The sequence below is a fragment of the Carassius auratus genome, unplaced genomic scaffold, assembly GCF_003368295.1.
Source record: "Carassius auratus strain Wakin unplaced genomic scaffold, ASM336829v1 scaf_tig00003367, whole genome shotgun sequence".
NCBI lineage: Eukaryota > Metazoa > Chordata > Actinopteri > Cypriniformes > Cyprinidae > Carassius > Carassius auratus.
Genome location: NW_020523516.1, coordinates 53,763 through 70,849, shown reverse-complemented (window position 1 = coordinate 70,849; position 17,087 = coordinate 53,763). Strand labels below are relative to the sequence as shown.

Below are 17,087 nucleotides of genomic sequence, written 5' to 3'. Positions count from 1 at the left end.
TTTAAAATGATAACAGTGCTAACCTGAGCCGTTTCGTGCTTTTGAGGACGTCACAGGAATCCTAATGTGTGTGGAACGTCCTGAATGGGAGTGATACAGCTGGTCACATTCTGTGCACAGCCGCTGAGTACAGTGGGACAGTGAGCAGACACCGCAAAGATACCACATATGGTGCAGTTCTCTTTAGGGAAATTGAACGAAATGGAGTAGAAATGATAAAAGTGGAAACTCACAATTAAATATATTCTTTAAATGGAAAGCCAGGGTTGGTAAATGTGACATGCTTACCTGTGTGTTTAGAGGGCACTAGAGAAAAAGAGAGAGCGCTGGACTTAAAGGAGATTTAGGCTGAGAAGGAGTCGATGCAGGTGAGAGAGATTGTTTTTCCCATGGTCTTTCACTAGGAGAGAAGGGAGCTGAATCTGTGCAGATTTTCCTCATCCTGTATATGGACAGTGTATTCAAGTATCGTGCATACTTTTGTAACATCATAATTGTGCTTACGGTCACTTTTGATCAAAATTCATGTACCTCATTCTTTTAAAAAATCTTTTTGAAAAACCAAAACTTTTGAATGGTAGTATATATATATGAAATAATAATTGTACCTGCACAGTGAGGGAGGGAATAAGTCTTTCAAAAAACTCTGGATGAGGATGGGTACCCTACAGAAAAGAACATATTCTATGTGAGCTGAATGTTCTTTGTAAAAAAAAAACCTTGACTGCTTGTACTTACAGTTCAGACCTTGATTAGCATGTCCAGCTCCATTCGGAGGCACATGACCTCAAGAGTCACAGACGCCACATTGCCAACATCCGGCTGGACAACATCATCAGAAAGCTCAAGCCATCTTGCTGCTGATTGGTGTAGCCGTACAGGTTGAGTACTGCTCTGCCACCCTGAAAGACAAAGATAAACAATAGTAACCAGGTATTTGGTGTGGTTCATACAAAAAGCCTCAATCTCATCCAGCACACACCTGAATTGAGTCTACAGTGGTCCTGAAGACTGGGTTGTTGTACTTTACTGTACGCCAGTACTTCGGCCTGTTGGGATTGGTAAGATTTGAGCCATACTTCTCCAAGATGTTAAGAGCAGTGGAAAGTTTCTGCAGCAGCTAAGGGTCTAAAAAGATCAGAAGATATTAATGTACACCAGAATAGTCTGAAGAACAATACATAACAGCCCAGAAACAACAACAGTTGGTAAAAGTGAACTAGGACTTTTGAACTTTTTTGGAACTTAAGATCATGTGCATACAAATGAGGGAAACAGAACAAATTCTTCCGAAACATCTCAGACAGATGTGACAGATTAGCCAGTGCTATGTATTATTATGCGCTTTATGTCAGTCATTCACACGGTCAGTGTAAACCATTCAATCCCAATATATATGGTCAGGCCAGCTATTCTGCTGCAGTGCACTCTATTGCATTCCACTTTATTTGTTGTAAATATTACCAAAATGTTACAAATATATTTTAGGCAGGTATGCCTAAGCAGTCTAATAGCACTGAGATGGCCAATCAAATCAAAGAAGGTGGGCTCCACTGTTCACAAATCCCAAACTCGATGCTTAAGTTTTATAGTGAAAAGCTGCAAGGTAAGATACAAAAGTAGCTTAAATTTAATATTTGACAACTGTTTTATGACACAAAATAATATCAATTGTTGCTACTCAACTTGTTTTGTCATTTTTAACCATTTAAGTGACTTATATATTTTCATAATTGAGTATAATGTGACAAGAAACAACAACCAAGCCATTTTTGGCACATTAGGTATATGATTAAGAGCGAATGTGTGCATATTTTAAAAAAATTTTATTTGTAAATAGTTTTACTGTTATTTCTCCTTTACTGCTTTGTTTAATTATGTTTATTCCTTCAAATCCTACAAATATTTAATTTATTTGAATAAAAATATCTATTTCTACTACCTACTGGTCGCCCCAATCATTGAGACATAGGTCATGGCCTTGCATGCGGTAACTACGTGCAAATGGTCAGATCATCAAAAGGTCAAAAGTTTGCTTCCTGTTGTGCAATCATACACTCTTTGGACTGCTGAAGAAAATGAATCATTATTCCAGCTCTCACCTCCTTCATGTTATGCCCACTACTGTTCTCCGTCAGCATGCTTTCAGCAGCAATGTAGCGATATTTGCTGGAGGGTGGGAGGGGGATGTCGGCCATGGCTGCCACCTGTGCCCTGGTCTCCTGGGCAGAACCTGGGGTAGACAAGCTGGCTTCCGCATTCACCCTCAGCTCCTCCAGCTGATCACTGAGAGAGGCCATAGCTGAAAGTGAAAGTTTTTTAAAGCTTTAGGTTTAATAACACACAGGGCCTGAACTGAGATCATTGTTTTAATCATGCAAAACATTGGAAAACAAACTAAATACACTTTAGTTGGGTTTACAGTTTGGCGTTATTAGACAAGTTAGCTTAATGTTTGAAGCATTAACAAGAGTCAACAACACGTCTGCTAATTCACTTGTCAAACATGCGGAGTCATTTTCTCATTTATTTGCTCTCATTGTTAAGATTCTATAGATATGCATGACTGTCAAATCCTTTAAATAACCTATATCGATGTTTTAAGGTATATTCATGTTAGCTACTACGCTAACGTTAGCTGCCTTGTGAATGGAAAGTGAAACCATAACAACTTGAAGCTAGTTAGCTACTTCTTTCTTTAAAATTAAACATACATTTCTAGATAATCTGATGCTTTACGGTCTTCGTTGTTACTGGTCTAACTTGTAACCTGTAACCACACATACGTGTTTACATACTCAAAACGTTAACCCCTATAGTTTTTTTTTTTCGCTGTGACTGGAATCCCAATACGCTAGCAGGCTAACACATAAGGGTTATTATCAAAACACTGGTAAGCGACATTCAAAGAAATGTTTAGATGTGTCTCTGTTAATACTTTAGTTCAAAGTCAACTGTCTGAATTATTGTATAAGCTGTCGATCAATAGTAAACATACTCACAGCTTATTGACAGAGGGAGCAGCGCTCTTACTCACTCTCATACGCGAAACTGGAACATACTTACATCTAGCCGCATAGAGGCGCTGTGAGGAAGCACAACTGCATTTCATCAAAAAAAATAAAAAAAATAATAATAAATAAAATAATAATAATAATAAAAAAAAAACATTGTTGTAAATGACATGGATTAGTAAAAGATGAATGAACGACTGCTGTAATTATTTCCAGGTTTGATTAGATACAGAAATACGGTGTTTGAAGTTTGATTGTAATACCAAATGACACGAATAAGAATCAACACTGTTAGTAGTAGTAGTAGTAGAGTAGTAGTAGTAGTAGTAATATAAATAAGGAACGTAAAAGTCACAACTACTTCTGATAAAATCCGACTTCAGCGATTGCAGAATAGGCTAAGACAAATATGGATACACCTGCTGGCTGCAATTTGATTGCATTAATGTGGAGCTCTGGAAACAAGCATGAAACCTATAAATCCGAGGTGCAAAGCCCGTAACGACCAGAGTTAGTTGGCTCTCGCTACATGCACATTTAAGTCCACTTTGTCACTTTCACATCTAAGGTTAGTTCTTTTTGTTTGTTGCTGCTACGTTTAACCGTATTAATAGCATGTTAATCCATTTTATTTATCTTGCCGGTTTTCTGGTATTGCTTAATTTTGGTATAATCTATTGCTTATAAGTGTGGCACGTTTTTCTTTCATTCCACAGTATTGCGGTGTTTTTGTATCCTGTGCTGCCTTTCTTCGTCTCTTCACAAAAAAAATGGAAGGTATTCTCAGTCCATGACTCTGCTAGAGCCTATTGGGCAAACAACGGAGCAAAAAAAAAAACAAACAAAAGAAATTATAATAATAATAATAATAATAATAATAATAATAATAATAATAAATTAAATCTTGGAATGTGTTTGTGGGTGTGTTTATATATATCTCTCTCTCTCTATCTCTATCTCTATCTCTCTCTCTCTCTCTAATCTCTCTCTCTCTCTCTATCTCTATCTCTATCTCTATCTCTATCTCTATCTCTATCTCTATCTCTATCTCTATCTCTCTCTCTCATCCTCTCTCTCTCTCTCTCTCTCTCTCTCTCTCTCCTCTCTCTCTTCATAATAATATTATTTTTTTTTTTAAAGGAATGACCAACACTTCACAATCAATGGGAGTTGGGCAACCTCACCACCCAGTAACCACAACCAGACCCATTTTTCTATGTTCAAACCACCATCTCAGCCTTATTTCATGTATCAATGGCCCATGAATCCATATGGCCACTACGGGTTTCCAGGGCCAGGTAAGTTCTTTTTGAGACCCTGCTTATTGTGGATTTGGATTAGTCCCTTATTATTATTATTATTATTATTATTATTATTATTATTTAAATGTATATAATTTTGTTCCAGCTTTGCATTTTGGCCGTCCCTACATGGCCCCTTATCAGTTTATGCAGTATCCTGGGTATGTCATCCCACATGCACCCATGCAGCCAATTGATTACAGAAGAACCAACCCCCACTTCCCCTCGGTTGCATCCTACGATTTGCGTGTCCGCCAGCACTTTCAACACGCAGGGATTCATCGGGAGAACCGCCTGTTCTGAGGTCCAAACAGATTCTAGTGATTCAGTCAACCAAACTGATAGACAAAATTGAGAGTCTAAAAGGCTTCTGAACAGGTAGTGACAAGGGGCTTAACAATGTGGTCTCCTCTACACGGATGTAGTGCAAGGGGAGAACTGACCGGTTTAAATGAAGACTCGAAGTTAGAGCTTGCTTCTCAGGAAGGTAAGGAGGAACAAGTTAATCAGGTCACAAGGCCCACGACCTACAGTGACTCGGCGTATGATGCTGAATCTAGCCAGGGTAGACTGGATGAATGCATGTTTTCAGATGTGCTACCCCTAGACAGTTCTTCTGTCCATGAGGAAGACGATGCCAATGAGAACGATGAGCAACAGAGTGTTGCTGAAGAACTGTGCTGCCAAAATGGAAAGCCAACAACCAGTGCAACTGGCAATGTGTCCTGTAGTGGTATCAAAAGCACTGCCGATCCAACAGAGAACCCAGATTTGGAGAAAACCAGGTGATGAGCAGGTACAAAATATTGTGTCTACTGATGTTGCTGCAGTTATGGAGCCCCTTATAAATCTCTCGGAAGACTTTGACCTGCAGTATCAAATCCTCCGCTTGCCCTGCAATAAGACAACAACTGGCCTCGGTCTTGAACGAGAGATTGACCCACTTGTTTACTTCGATTCTCCAACTACTCTGTTGCTCCACATAACTATATGTCCTCTGTTGGCAGTGCATATTCCTACAGCTACTAACCCTCAAGTGACCCAAGAGCGCCAGAGTGTCCTGAGTCCATCCATAGATGAGCTCTCTTCGCAGAGATGAAATGTTCTCAACTGATGGCGGAGGATCTTGATCTCGTTCCTGGGACATGTGTATGTTGGTGGCGGCAGGGCTGGCTGAAACCAGTGATGTGCGCCATTTGCACAAGAAAGAGCTCTTGAGCGTGGAGAAAGCTCTCCTGTCTGCCACAAAATGTGCGTGTGCTGTGGGCTCAAGCTTGCAGGATGAGGTAGGATTGTGGCAAAATGGCCGAACACCGCCATCCTGGAGCGAGATGAGGAGTCTGACTGCGAGTATGACCTTGATGGCAGAGGTGGCGGAGTAACTGCGAGTCGGCAAAGATGTCCAAGAGGAAGTGTTGTAGCCGACAATGCGCTGCCCTCCTTGTGGGCATCACTGTGCCAAACACCAGGCACAGGAAGCTGCGGTGTGAGGGCCAAGAGAGCTGCGATCTACGCGAGCATGCTTGTGTGCATCCCCAAAGGAGAGTGCTGTGAGGAGTATGGCTCTCTGGTTAAAGCAGATAAGAGAATTCAAAAGGGTGCCTTGTGCAGGCCTTGTATTGGTAAGGGTTTTTTTTTTTTTTTTTTTTTTTTTTTTTTTTTTTTTCCCAATACTGTCACAAGGTGGTCCACTCATGCAGAAATATTTTTAGAAACAACAATGGAGAGAGGGTGTTGTCTCTGACCAAGAGAACTGGGCAAGCTGTGGTGCCAAACCCAGGGCTTGGAGGCAAGTTGGTGGGCCTCAAGATCAAGGTAGGAAACAGATTTTACATGGTGGGGGAGGGGGATTTTTGCCTACTTGGATGTGAAGTCTTTTTTGAAGTTGAAGGCAAGTGTCAAGTATGCCTGGTCTCTTAAATGGTCTTCTTTTTGAAGTTGTGTGTGTGGGGTTGTCTTTATTTTTTTTATTATTTTTTTTGTGTAAAGCGAGAACTCCACTGAGAAGGCCGACTTGTAAGGCAGTCCACCAGCAAAGACCAAGAAGTGAATATGATGAGGCAGACTTTACCTACTACCAGAGAGGCAGAGGTGAGGTTGGAGTTTTAAACCAGTTTAGCCCCGTTCACACAAAGAATGAGAACTATAAAATCATGATAAAGAGTTTTCTTATATTGAGAGGCCTTTAGAACGGTGGAGTCCATTCCACTGCTATAACCAAGGCACAAATTCTAAAAATGTCCAGCTGATGGATTTAAAAACCCTGACACCTAATTAAAATCAATCCTGCTATAACAAACTAGAGTTTATAGCAGCAGACAAGAGTGTACTTGGAATAAACCGACCATATTGTTTGCTGATGTGGATTCTAATACCTCTAGTTGTCATTTTTGGTGTGAATGGGGAAATTAATCCCCACTTTCAATCCTTGTCTTCTGTGTAATAGCTTTGTCCCATCAGGTGCTATGAAGAAAAGGGGCACAAGATACTGAACCACGATGCACTGCTGTAATACTTGAATGTATTACCCGAAACGTGTAAAATGCACTTCACTATGAATGTACACATGGACACTGTTCTTGACTGTATGTAACTTAAAAAAAAAAAAAAGTATGGCAGTGACCTACACCTCGCTGCATTTCCAGTGCTCAAGTTAACGTTCTATTTTGGGTGCAATGCATTCATCTTAATATAATACAGAGACTACTCGCACTTGACCAGGCCTTGACCTAAGCCTACAAAGCCCTTTTCTCATGTGGCTGGATCTGGGAGGTGTGGATCTGGTCTCACAGCAAGGGTTTAGAATCTTCACCTGGTCAAGGACTGGCCCACTGCGACCGGTTTCAGATGTTGGGCACTGGATATGCAGCTGGTTTATGGGTGATACGGGGAGGGGGAGTAAAGTGGACAATTTGGCAGTTTGGCCGCTCTTAGTCCAGATGTCTTTGTTTTATTACTGTGCTATTTTTATACATTGTGTAATGTTGACATGCAGAAAACTCCACCTAGCTTTTCAGTGTTATTGTGTCATTAAAGCCTCAGCATTGCACTTGACCTGTCTGGTGTGTTTTGTGTCCATTCTGTGTTCTCTTTAAAGTAAGAAAAAACCTCCCTAGGTTGCGTTTTGTTTGTTGCCACTATCCATGTGTTTTTAATTTGCAAGGGCCAGACCATTAGAGTGGGCTCGTCAGGATTCCGGCTTCTCAGCTGGTGGTGAACTGAAAAACCAAAACTCTAGCACTATGGTTTTTAAACTCTGCCTTCGTCCAAATACACAGGAGTGGTCCATTTCTTAATCGGTACTTGGAAGTATTTTTGTTTTACTTCTGATTCTTATGACTCACTATATTTGCAGGGGCTGACACTGACTAACTTTGGGGCTAAATAATTAGTCCAAATGTCACCAGCTTCTCAGATTCTCCATTTGATTATTTCAGCATTGCAAAAAAAAAAAAAAAAAAAAAAATGGCCAGAGGAATGGTATCGAAATTGATTTTTTTTTTATACAATGCTCTTAACCATGCACAATAAGTTTACTTGTACCAGCATTGAGCATCTTCATTAGTTACGGTAACTTTGTTAGTTCCTTGCTTCAATTCTATAAATCATACTTCTAGAGCTCATAAAAATGCTAAAAATCAACGGAAAGTTTGTGTATTTCTGTAATGTTTAAAGACACTGTTTGTACTTGTCTTGCAAGGCAAGTATTTGTTTTGTAACATATAATCCACCTTCAAACGACTAAACGATCAGACCTGTTTCGACTCGAAAAGCGATGTTAAGGGGCGTGGCAAAATGATTAGCGGTCCTTCTATTGGCTGTTCTCTTCGAAGACGTTGCTCGCTATTGGCTGCGCTGAGGGAGTGGAAGAGCGTTAACCGTGTGCCTTTGAAGAAGGCAAGGCAGAGTGTAATATGACAGATGAGGCTGCTCCGCACGCGACGTTCACTGTTTGCACAGATGAAAACACTTCTCGATATACAAGGTGAGTTTCCTCCCCCCACACTCTTTCAAAGAAACAGGTCAAACTTCTTGGCTTTCCTATTTGTGCATTCGCATCGAAGTTGTTCCGAGACTTTATATACCTCGTTAAATTCTTAAACAGAGTTTAGAGTTTGGATTAGTTTTTGGTCCATTGCATAGATGCATATTTGTTGCATTACGTTTCAACCGCGGTTTTATAACCTGCGCTGAGCGTGTAACTTTGGAGCACATCTGTTCAAAGCATGTTCAGCCTCTGCAACGACGTACCAACCCGTCAAGTTTTGTATTGTGTTTTACTGTGTTTTGTTGTTTTATGTATCAGTGCATTACGGATGGAACCTGATATATAATATATATATATATATATATATATATATATATATATATATATATGAATTCTCTTTCACTTTTTCTTTTAGATTGCAGCAGGATTATTTCGGGCAGCTTTCTTCTCTGTTCCGGTTTAAGTCTTGTTTTGATTGTTTAGAGACACGCAACAATGGCCGCGTGTCAAAATATAGTGAGCTGCCTAACTAGACTGCATTTCTGGGTGACATAGACGTGCTGAATGCCCTGCAATGTAAGCTGATTGTTAGGTTTTAAGACGGAGCCAGTGGCAACTAGTCTAAATATGACTGTTTTTGAAAACAGACGTGTCCTGATAATGCCTGTACATGTCACACAATCCAAAATATTTGGCTTATCTTTATAAATCCCAAACCTTAGCCCAAAGAGTCTGTTTATGTGTCATTCAACCTTTTCATCATTCAAGGTTTTTGGTCTTTACTGTGTCCTTGTGAATTCCACATATATTATCTTATGTTATCTCAGTGCTTTGCTATCAGACAACTGCTTGATTCACTCAGCTTTCGAGGTGCCTTTTCTCAATACATTTGGTTTTATTATTAACATGGGTTTGTGTTGATGAGCGGCATGCACTTTAATCACTTTTAGGAGTTTGACACCCGTTCAGACAGCATTTCAGTACAAAGTTAAAAGCTTATCTGCTTCTTGTCGCAAACACACCCTAGTCAGCCGAAGTTCGGTGCTTCATTTAAAAAATAAACACATGAAGATCTGTGTGACTTTGCTGTATAAATTATGTGTTGCCCTGGGATGTTTGACATTTCTGCATTGTTTACGCAGGTTAACATGGGAGGTGGTGAGTTGTAACACCAACATCCCACAGGCGACTTACATGAACGGCGTGAAAAAAGGCATCAAAATTAAAGGCCAAGGGCATGCATGAATAGCACCCCTCCCCACCTGCTCAAGTCAATGCATTGCCCTTGAGGAATGCCTCAAGGCTTTAGATTTTAAGTGATGTTTTTTTTCCTTTTCTTTCCCCCCCTTTCTGACAAATCAAATCCCCTGATTCAGCTGCATCCATTAGGTTGATGCTCCGCAGTAGCGCACAGCTAACGGTTTGTTATCTGCTTGTTTCATTGTCTTAGTTTTCGAGACGCCAGACTGAAGACTGACCTTCAGTGAAGCTTCCACCATGGGATTCATTTTTCTTTTAAGATAAAATCATAAAGGCATTGTTTCACATTTGATAATATTTTGTTATGCGCATCTAGTGTACCCAGTCCCATTGCATTTCTTTAGTCATGCACTTGATCCTCGGTTGTTTTAAATTAAAAGTAAAAAAGCAAAAATTTCTAGCTCAATAAGAAAATATGCCAAGTGAAAGCCAGCTTGCTCAGCATAAAATGAAAGGTTGATGCCAGTACAAAAGTGAGAACTCAAAGGACGTGTTCTCAAGGTTACACCTTCTCAAATATTTCATATGATTTAGTAAATGTGCCCACAGGACGTTTAATAGATTGTCACGTTTTCTCCCCTGTGTGCTGAACCAGAATTCCTGAAGGAAATTCTGCAATGTGAAATTGAGCAGTAATGGTTTTCATGGTAACTGAGATACTATGAGAAGCACACAAATTCGCCATCACAGAGAGCTGGATTCGCAGCGTCCACATTTGTTTTATTTTCAATGCACTTTTTTTTTTTTCCTCATTTGTAATGACACCAATGTGATGAGCATGAAACAATCATGTCAAATGGTGAACTGGTCTCATTTAGCAAAAATAGTTTTGGTAAAGCCTTTAAGATTTATTAGTAAATTAAAAGTATTCATGTCTGTATGTCTCTAAAGCTGTCTGTGATATTACTGTAATGCGTTTTGATTAGAAGTCCCAAAGAGGAGGGAAATATTTCCGCTTCTCTATCACAAGATAATGTGCTCCTAATAATGGATAATCCCTCAGGGGCGTCTGTCCATTCATGCTACAATAGCAGGCTTAATTGCATTATTAATTATTTTCCCCCTCAAGGGATGGAATGGAATTATACATATATGAGCAATTATTACATGGTATAAACCTTTGAACTTGAAAGAGAAGAGTGCAAATTGCTCGATGCGATAACTGTTTTGTTTTGCATGTCAAGGTCACATGAGCAAACTATGATGTTATGACTGTAAGTGTAACAACAGGAAGTCTGGAGCGAGGCTTATGCTGAAAATGTGGCCACAAGTCATTTAACTTTAACTTGGTCACTTGATAAGTAAGTGTTCGTTCTTTTCTCAGGTGATTGACGTGTAGTACCAGCACACTTCATTTCGCCTCGAGTATTTCTCACTTAGTGACAAGCACTGAGCCAGTCAATTAAAATGCATATTAGCTGTACAGTACCTGAAGGAAACAATTGCCCTCGAATAAATTTTAGATGAGGTTAGGAAATATTTTTAAGCTCTGAATTGGTTAAGGTCAGAAGGAAGCTTGAGTGCTGGAGGGGTTTTGAACTCTCATTCATTGGTCAGCTTCATGCATGCTAATAGTCATGTGTCATGCAGGTTTGAGAAATTGTGCCTACGGGTTCGACTAAACTAGGTCACATTTTGCTCTTGCTTGTAAGGGGAAGTTTTTCATCCAGTGGAAATTTGTACTGCCATTGTGTGGCCATATAAACACTCATAAGTGGATTATACTGCCCATTGAGTAAAACAACATTATATGCCAATAAATCAACCTTGATTACAAGGTTATATTGATGACAGAAAACAATAATAAATCTATTGTATCATAAATATTAAACCTTATATTTGAAGACAAAACAAACATAAATAGAAGAAGGGTATAAAGCATGGAAAAGGGCAGAACAAAAGAGCACAAAGAGCACAGATCAGCAGTCAGGAATGGAGGAGTACTAGATGTGTCATTAGCAAGGTATGTCACCCTCTTATCATGGTCATGTGTTTAGGAAATAACTTGTCTTGCTCAGACTGAGGGATGAACCAAAGCCATAAGCATTTCTCAGGAAAAAACATGTTTTTTAATTATTATTTCTTGTTGCATCAACTGTATCAAATGTATCACAATGTATCACACAGCAAAAATGTATCCATTCTGAGAATTTTTAAATTTATCCATTCTGAGAATTATTATTATTTTTTTGGCTAAAATATTTCAAATCTATGCTAAATGTATGTTGTTAACAGTGCAGATTTTTCAAAAAAAAAAAAAAAAAATTAAACCTTCAAATGCCAAATATATATTACAAGATGTATGTCAAGTGGCAGAAAGTACATTTCCAATCTTGAAACACATTTTGAGCAAATGCAAAATGTGTTAAAATATACAGTTTGCAAATTATAAATGTATTTAGACAGAAAGTGTATGGAAAAATAATCAATAAGAAATGTAAGTAACTAAAACTACATGTATTTATGTATCTTTTTTATATCATTTATATAGTATAGCAATATATATAGTATAGCAATTGTATAGCAATGGATTTTGTATATTTTGAAATATTAGAAATTTGTAAAAAAGATCTGTACAGTATGGGTATTAAGATTGTACATGTTGGTGAATTGCAATGTAATGGTTGCATATTCTAATGATTCTTAAACTTACCTCGTGATATGATACACTTTGCCAATAACATGGGTCAAATTAGTTTATTTATTGGGGAAGACATATTCTGTGACTATATATATATATATATATATATATATATATATATATATTTTATTTATTTATTTTAAAATCTAAAATATTAATTATTAGAAGTTTTACCTCTCCTTTAATTTCTTCTTGTTTAACTTTAAAAAAAACCCCGGCACATTTAACCTCATCTTCTCCACTTTAAGAATGGATGAGATTCAAGTCTATTAAATAACTCTTTCTTTATTGTCATTCATTTCCTCTTATTTTACAGAGTTATTTCATCATTAGACGGGGAAGGATATTCCTGTGGACTGCTTTTATTTCCAGCTGTGCTCATTGAATGATTTGATACCCTGCTTGGATCTATACGAAACCCATGGTAAGAATCACTCTGTGAAGCCATCAAGTCATTTCACGTTATCATAGAATTACTCACAGATAATTATCTAATTAAGCTGTTTTGTTTTCAGCTGACATACACGCTTTATTCTCTGCATTCTTCACGACCGTTGTCTAGGCTTAGGGTGACTGTGTCAGTCCTAATCCCTGCTGATTTGTTTACCTATCCAGGACGTCTACTTTTAAGTCAAGCCTGACAAGAATATAGATCCAGCTCACAGCCAGCGCATAATAAATTAACCCCTCTGCCTGTATTTGTATGTGCCAAAACCTATCCCCTGGATTAAATTCTTGACAGTCTGTTTTGATGCAACACATTTGTCTCGCTTCCACAGTCAGAGCCAGACGTGCACTGACGGCCTCATCAGCACCGAGTGGTTGACGGAGAAGTGCATTGGCGATTCAAATCGGCAAGAATAGCGTTATTAAAGTAACCGAAGAGCCACGTTTTAAGGACGATGGACACCTTGTCCCAGAACTCCAGACTTGAGTGCCAAATCTGTTTCAACTACTTCAGCCAACGGCGCCGTCCCAAACTCCTGCACTGCCAGCATACCTGCTGCTCCGTGTGTCTGAGCCAGATGTGGCTCAGTCAGAGAGAGCTTCGCTGTCCCTGGTGTCGTAGTGTGACGCAGATCCCTGGCGGACTTTCGGTCTCCCATCTTGCAGACGACCCGGACATACTTTCCATTATCAGTCCGTCTCACTCCTCTGAGCACACTCCCATCTTTATACACTTACCCAACAGCGGCTGCTACCTGCTGCCCATCCCTCTGGACACAGATGAGGCGTTGCTTCCCGGACAACCAGCGTGCCGATTTGGCCCTAAAAGCGTTGGGGTGTTAAACGTCTCTGATGGCAGGAGCCTCGTGCTGGGGGATGACACAGGTGAGGAGGGGATGGAGGAGGAGGACGAGGTGGCGGTTAAGACCAAAGCATGGACGGGGGTTTGCACTGTGCTACTGGTGGCACTCATTTTGATTTTTCTGCTGGGTATTGTGTTGCATAACATGTCCTGTGTGTCCAAACGCTTCACTATTATTTCCTGCGGATGAGACCGATTCATCAAATTCACTTGTAAAGGACCAACCAACCAATATCGCTCGGAATCTGTTATGTGATTTCAGATGTGATTGTGATTATGTACATCACATATCTATGGTGACTAATATATGGTAGATGAGCCGAAGGGAATGAAAGTCAAGGACACAAATCTATGCGATTTGTGTTATTTCCAAAGTGCGAAAGCCCTGATTCACTCATTTGCAGGGAATTTGTTCAATTAATGTGCAGAAATGTCATTAAAGAATCTAGCAGTATTCACTCCATGTATTTGCATGTTTGTATGTACCTGAGGGAAATTAACTTGGTTAGATCTGTGCGTTATTGACAGCTTGTAGGCGTTGTGCAGTTTGTAACTGAACACTAAAATTGAGAAATGAATTTAAATGTTGCTAAATAAGCTGCACTGCCTTTAAATAATGTTTATTTCTGTGTTTGATTGCTGTATGTTTTAAGGTGTTTCATTAAAGCAGTTTCTTTAATATACAACAAATCAAATGTTTCTTATCATTTTTTTTTTTTTTTTTTTTTTTGGTAGCAAGCTGTTACTTTTTTGTTTTGTTTTGATTTTCACTAATGGGGTTTGCTTGTGATTTAAATGAGTGAAAACATCAGTCTTTGATTTCTGTGCCATAATTTAAACTTCATTCAAAACAAATTAATATTAATATGAGAACCTTTTGACTCTACATGCTGCTTAAAAAGCTTCATAAATACACTACTGTTATTTTAATCTTGGACCAGTAAGATTGTTTTGAAAGAAATTAAATAATTATTGAATTGATCAAAATGGAAGATCTTTACATTGATAAAAAATTAAATAAAACATTGAATAAATGTTGTTCTTTTAAACTTTTTATTCCTCAAAGAATCCTGTCTGAAAAACAATATATTCGAGCTTCCACAATAATTGTTTTCAACACTGAAAATAAGAAATGTTTCTTGAGCATCATATCAGCATATTTGAATAGTTTCTGAAGAGTCATGTGACACTGAAGACTGGATTAATGATGCTGAAAATTCAGCTTTGCCTTCACAGGAATAAATTACATTTAAAACAGAAAGAATAGAAGACTGACACAAATGATTAGGAATGATCAGTTGTTCATCACGGTCATACAGTAAATACATTATGCTATGCTTTTAAAATGTGATCTTATAGGCCAAGTATTATGAATAGAACTTATATGATATAAAAACATCTGATATGAAAGACAAATATCTTGTAACAAATGACAAGGATATGACAGTATTGTTTTACTCTTAATTAACAGGTTTGACTGATTCATCTACAGGTGCATAAACTCAAGCATAGTCATGTTGTCTCTTGCCCAAACATTTCCCCTAGAACACACTGTACCTTTTCTCTTCAAGAATGACTGTGATTATGCCATTCCACAACAATTAAATAATTCTAGCAAATGAATTATATATATATATAGAAAAAATAGTCACTCCGTTTGTAATTGGGTTTCTAATGCAGCTGAAGGAGTTACTTTTTGACATCTTTCTCTCTCTGGCCTTAACTTTCTTTCTATATTTTTATTTCCTTTTTTATTTTAGGAATTCATGAAAATCCAGTAGCGTTTCTTGTTCACTTTTGGAGAAAATGCAAAATAAAAATCATACTTGCTATGATCTACGAAAGACCATTAATATAGAAGCATATTATAGGTAATTTTCACTATTCATAGGTATTATAGGTAATTACATTATTCATTGATTTTACGGACATTTGCAAATGCAGAGCAAAATTCAAAATACAGCTAACATACTTGTAAAAAACAAACAAACAAAAACAACAACAACAAAATTCCATTTAATTATTACAATACATTATGCCATATTTTAATTTTACAGATTTAATTTCAAATGGCACTTAAAGGCGTTTACAGCACAGACACACACGTTAGCTGATGAAGCAAAAAAGATCTTGTTAATCCAATTTCTTAGAAATTAAATGTTTCATAAGAAAATATGGGTGTGGTGTTATTGCAACCTCCACATTTTTTTGGCATATTGTTGTGTCAGTATGCATATTTAGAGCTCTGCGTAACAATGCCAAAAGAGCACACCTCATTTACCTCGGCCTGCATCTGTCAACACGCACAGAACTGCACGCATTTGCTGAAATCATGCAAAATGCCAGACAGCACTGTACATGATGGATGGTGTTGTCCACATGTCAGTTTCTCCTCTAACTTTAGTAAATCACCTATACAAAGAGGCCTTTAACAGGCCATTAACACACAACACTGACACAATCCATCTTCACAGTCACACACGCTCACAAATCCTCTTATGTGCACAAGGATGTTCTCATCTGCTTTTGAAATATATATTTGAGAATATATGGATAAAAAATACTGTCAGGACAAAGAGCTTGGGATAAAAAGCGTAAAAACAAATCATTTCCAATTTTAACTGTCAGTTGTAGACTAGAAGACAAATTAATCCCAGCTAATGGCTTGATCTGCAATAAGAAACCTAAATTCAGAGGGACCTGCATACCATATAATTTTATTATTAATGGAGCAGGTGGTATACAAATAAATAAATAAATGTGTAAATTCACATTTGCACAAAAATTATATCGTGTAGGGCGAGTGAAGAATGAAAACCAACAAATTCAGACATACAGAGACCGGAAATGTGCTTGATTTTAATATGTTAATTGAAAAATGATAATTAAATGAATATTTGACTCTTGTACGTACAGTGTTCAGTATCTCACAAAGTCATAAGTAGCTCCGGCCATTATTAGCTCCTACCAGCAGGAGGCACTAGTAGACTGCAAAACAGTTGAACAGAGACATGGGTAATTTCACCTTCCGTTGAAAATTCCCCAAATGTCATTTTGTACATCGTGATTAATAGCAGGTGCAGTTTAGTCATGCTACATAAGGAATGAATCATCTTACAGCAGCATGCTGGTTTCATGAAAATGTGATCATCTATTCCCTTTAGTCAATGTGGTGCACTATTATGCCGTTCAAATCTTATTTATAATTTAGTTCAGATGTTCATCAGTCAAAAACTACAGGATTTTTTAAAGGAGATCACATATATAGTGTACTTCACCTAGATAAATAATAAATTATTAACAATTGCCTATATATATATATATATATATATATATATATATATATATATATATATATATATATATATATATATATATATATATATATATATATATACAGTCAGGTCCATAAATATTGGGACATCGACACAATTCTAATCTTTTTGGCTCTATACACCACCACAATGGATTTGAAATGAAACGAACAAGATGTGCTTTAACTGCAGACTTTCAGCTTTAATTTGAGGGTATTTACATCCAAATCAGGTGAACGGTGTAGGAATTACAACAAATC

The 17,087-nt window shown here is 37.9% G+C and overlaps 1 protein-coding gene, 1 long non-coding RNA gene and 1 pseudogene across 5 annotated transcripts; 2 read left to right on the top strand and 1 right to left on the bottom strand.

Annotated features, from left to right (window-relative positions):
• Positions 1-429: 429 nt before the first annotated feature.
• LOC113070185 (uncharacterized) lies at positions 430-839 on the bottom strand. The gene is made up of 3 exons (XR_003279872.1): positions 748-839; positions 609-665; positions 430-442 (listed from the first exon to the last, which is right to left on the bottom strand). It is a non-coding gene; the product is annotated as an uncharacterized LOC113070185 (long non-coding RNA).
• Positions 840-3,747: 2,908 nt separating this feature from the next.
• On the top strand, positions 3,748-7,369 carry LOC113070188 (uncharacterized; annotated as a pseudogene).
• Positions 7,370-8,265: 896 nt separating this feature from the next.
• On the top strand, positions 8,266-14,221 carry LOC113070187 (E3 ubiquitin-protein ligase rnf152-like). Of its 4 annotated transcripts, none has more exons than XM_026243395.1 (3): positions 8,266-8,300; positions 12,521-12,628; positions 12,984-14,221. In XM_026243395.1, the coding sequence occupies exon 3, from the start codon at positions 13,107-13,109 to the stop codon at positions 13,701-13,703; it is 597 nt and encodes a 198-aa protein (XP_026099180.1). In that variant the 5' UTR covers positions 8,266-8,300; positions 12,521-12,628; positions 12,984-13,106; the 3' UTR covers positions 13,704-14,221. The 4 variants fall into 4 exon arrangements, with proteins under 4 accessions (XP_026099180.1, XP_026099182.1, XP_026099181.1 ...); XM_026243397.1 differs by having other exon boundaries at positions 12,820-14,221; XM_026243396.1 differs by having other exon boundaries at positions 12,767-14,221.
• Positions 14,222-17,087: the final 2,866 nt, after the last annotated feature.

Bases quoted from the DNA above. Each gene is read 5' to 3' on its own strand.
- LOC113070187 (XM_026243395.1), top strand. From the start codon at position 13,107: ATGGACACCTTGTCCCAGAACTCCAGACTTGAGTGCCAAATCTGTTTC.